Raw genomic sequence first — 3,487 nt, forward strand, 5'->3', positions numbered from 1 at the left:
TTTTTTTGTTTTTTTCCAGTTCTAAGATGGCAGACCCTCTTATCCAAAGGAGTACTTCCAGGGGCAAGGGGAGAGACTTCTGGTCTCAAGGGGCAGGGGGAGGACTTCCAGTCCCAAGATAGTGACCAGGGCACCTGTCAAGGGGCAGGGTTACCCATGCAGCCCTCGACAACTTGCAAAAACTCACAAAGCAACACTCCAGCCAAAATAACTGCCTGCCCCTGGTTTAGAAGCTCAGCAGACATGAAACCCAGCATTGGGGAAGTTGAACTTTTAACCAGACTTCTAATTCGGCTTGAAATTTTCTAGCTGGCTTTCACTTGGAGCTAAATGAACTGCATTGTCAGTATGTTGCAAAAGTGTCTTTCTTGGTGTGAGAACTTCAGATGACTAAAGTATGCATTTTCGTTCCAATCCTTTCTGTAAAGCATTTCGGAGCCAGTGGAAATGTGTGGCTTAACAGTTTGCCATAGTCATAGATGTAGTATATTTTCATTGTGGAACAGGAATCTCCTGCTGAAAGGTATTTTAAAAAATCTAATGCAGCACCTAATTGGGATGTAAATATTGCTCAACTACCAGGACTTGCTTTTAGCATAAGGCATACTTTCACATCTAAAAGTGAATATGATGCTAACAAGTAATATTCTAACCATGTTCTTCTTTCTTTGTGCAGCTTGCTGGAACAGCAGTTCTTGCAATTGGACTATGGCTACGATTTGATGCACAGACTAAAAGCATCTTTGAACTGGAATCCAACAATACAACCTTCTATACTGGTAAGCTATGAGAGATAAAATGGCTAAAAGGTATGAAAAAAGAAACTGTACGTTGTTGCTTTTATTTTTTTGGTGTTTTTTCTGGGGGTGGGGGGTGTTTTGTGTGGGGTTTTGTTTGGCCAGGATAGGCTGTTGGACAAGGAGGCTTCTGTCTGTCCACCTGTGCGGTGGTGTCTTTGGTGTCATGTACCCAAGTTTGCTTTTCATATAACCTCTTCTTTTGTACCTCACAGTTCCTTTTGTTTGCTGTTAGCCAATTAAATTCTACCACCTCTTCAGTTGTTCACATCTAATTTCCATGTGTCTTGCAATTGTCTCCTTTTGCCTCTTTCCCTCTTGCCCATCTGTCCTTATGTATAATCAACAAACCAGCAAGCTTATAACTAAGTATCCTGGGTTTCATTGTTTTGTTTGTTTGTTTGTTTTTTAAATCCCCAGTTCTCATTTTACTTTTTATCATGGGGAAAGTGTGGATTGGGATTACTTCTCAGTTAAAAAATAAAAAATATGGATTTCTTCAAATTGGAGAGAACCAGGATCCCTACTTATAACAATCATGCAGGTTTTTTCCAGATCACAAAGGAGGCCCCTAGACTTGTTCTGTTTCAAATATACTTTTTTCTTGTAGCTAGTCTAGACCTCCACACAATCCCTATCAGGACCTCAACTTATGCTACTTCAGACATGCTGGTTCGTGATCAGTCTGAACTGTTGTGTTTTTTTATGTGTTCTATATATGTTTTACTTCCTCTTCTTTACTGTGGTTAAGTTGACACATTTTGCCTATGTTAGTACTCAATGCTGCTTATAGTCAGTGGACTTGTTTCACATCCTAAAGTTGCCTAAAGGTTACTGCTCTTTGCAAAACCAGCAAAAGGCAGGTCCTGCTCTCCTAGAAGCCTTTAAGCTTGATGCATATTTCAGGAGCCTGGAGTTGTATAGAAAAATGGAGTGGGAGCATAGGCTATGCCTACCAGGTGTGCCTTCTCCTCCATGCCACTGCAAGATAAAGCACCAGCTGCAGGTGGGAAGGCAGGTACCAGGACCTAGCCCCCACTTGTGCCCTGCAGCAACAAGAAAAAGCTCCCCTGCTACAATAGATGCTTTTCCTGCTAGCGCAGGGGAAAGCAGTGGGTGCTTCCTGCTTTATACCAGACTGTCCCATTTTTTTTTTTTTGAACACTTTGTAACCCTGCCCATTTCTGAATAGGGAATGGACTGCAAAAAGTCTTGCATTTCCACCAATGAAACTGGAAAACATGTCAGACATTTTATCTTTGCAGTTTTGTTGGCTATGCCTAGGGTAGGGAAGTGCTCAGCCAGGAGCATCAGGGTTGCCAGCCAGCCAGGGAGGGAGCAAGGCAGGTGGAAGATCCCAGAGACCCCATCCCTTGCTGCTGACTGGTGGAGGAGGTGGTGACAGCCCCAACCCTTGCTACTGCTTGGCTGAGGGGGCTGTTGGCCCTGCCTCTTAGCAAGGGGATGTCCTGTATTCTGAGGATTTATCAATGGGTGCCTTTATTCTGTCTGCTTCCATTAGGAAAAATAGCAAACCCAGAATAACAGCATCTGACAGGGAGGATTGGTCAAAGCAAGCAGGTCAGTCGGGACTAGAATCAAGGTAATACATGTTGCTTCTGTAACAGTGAGGTCAACATATGGTAGCATTGGCATGTTGTTAGACTTGCTGCATCCAGAGAAACTTGCATCCAACCATTAATATTAGGCCTGTGCGAAGTGGCAAGTATTTGCTTTGGATTTGGAGGCTAGTGGTTCAATTTGGAGACTTGAGTCACTGTCCTGATTCAATTTGGCTAAATCTGATCTGAAAGATTCGGTGCTGCTTGAGAGATCCGGCTGTAGACGGAACAGGCAGCTGACACAGTTGCCTGCACCTGATAGGCCTGGGGTGGGAGTGGGGGAGGGAGGGTTTGAGGCTGGGACAAGCTTCCCAGCCAGGGCGTGTTACTTGGCGGGTGTGGCAGCGCTGGGAGTGGGGGCTCTGCCCTGCTGCCACTTGCCCCCTTCTGCCCAGAGCAAGACATGCCTGCATCTCCTTCCCACCCCCTGCCTGGGCAAGCGGCAGCAGGGCGTAGCCCCTGCTCTGAATGCTGCCATACCCACATCCTATGCACCCCACCCTGGTTAAGCATCTTCCCCTCCAGCCCCAACAGAACTACCAGCTGGAGGCAGCTGTGTTTTCGTCAATCTCTCTGAATCAGCCGAAGCTTTCCAAATCTATTCAGATGCTTTGAATGGATTCAGTCCCTGAATCGGGCCAGATCTCCTCCAGATAAGACTGTGTGAAGGTAGCAGATTCAGATTCAAATTAATATGTTGGTAAACTATGGAGCATTTTGTTAGCAGCATGCAAAGAGTTCCCAGAACCTTTCCTCAGATCCAAATTAACCAAGGATTCACAGAAGTGCTTGGGAAGACCAGACTTGGCATAAACTGATCCACATGGTTCTCTAATTAGCCAGTCTCCTGAAGCTACCTCTTCAGCTTGCTTCACCCTCTCTTCCCTTCCTGCCTCACTCCTTGCTTTGATTTGGGACAAAATAAATTGAAATGCTGGGATTCCTGCGGAGGAAGCATCCTGTCTTTTAATCCGTGTCTGTAACTTTTGGTCTGAGGAATGTTTGCCTCCAAAGCCAATGCCAGATCAGTTTATGCCTGGGTACTTCTCCAGAGGGCTCTAACTTCTT

At 45.3% G+C, this 3,487-nt stretch overlaps 1 protein-coding gene across 1 annotated transcript in view; it reads left to right on the forward strand.

Moving 5' to 3' along the window:
- Positions 1 to 3,487, forward strand: part of CD9 (CD9 molecule) — a 34,617-nt gene that overhangs the window by 16,656 nt on the left and 14,474 nt on the right. Inside the window, exon 2 of the mRNA XM_019544221.1 lies at positions 677 to 779. Within this exon, the coding sequence (XP_019399766.1) occupies positions 677 to 779 (103 nt within the window). The remainder of the gene's footprint in view (positions 1 to 676; positions 780 to 3,487) is intronic.

The sequence above is a fragment of the Crocodylus porosus genome, unplaced genomic scaffold (assembly GCF_001723895.1).
Source record: "Crocodylus porosus isolate Cpor-Errol unplaced genomic scaffold, CroPor_comp1, whole genome shotgun sequence".
Taxonomy (NCBI): Eukaryota; Metazoa; Chordata; order Crocodylia; family Crocodylidae; genus Crocodylus; species Crocodylus porosus.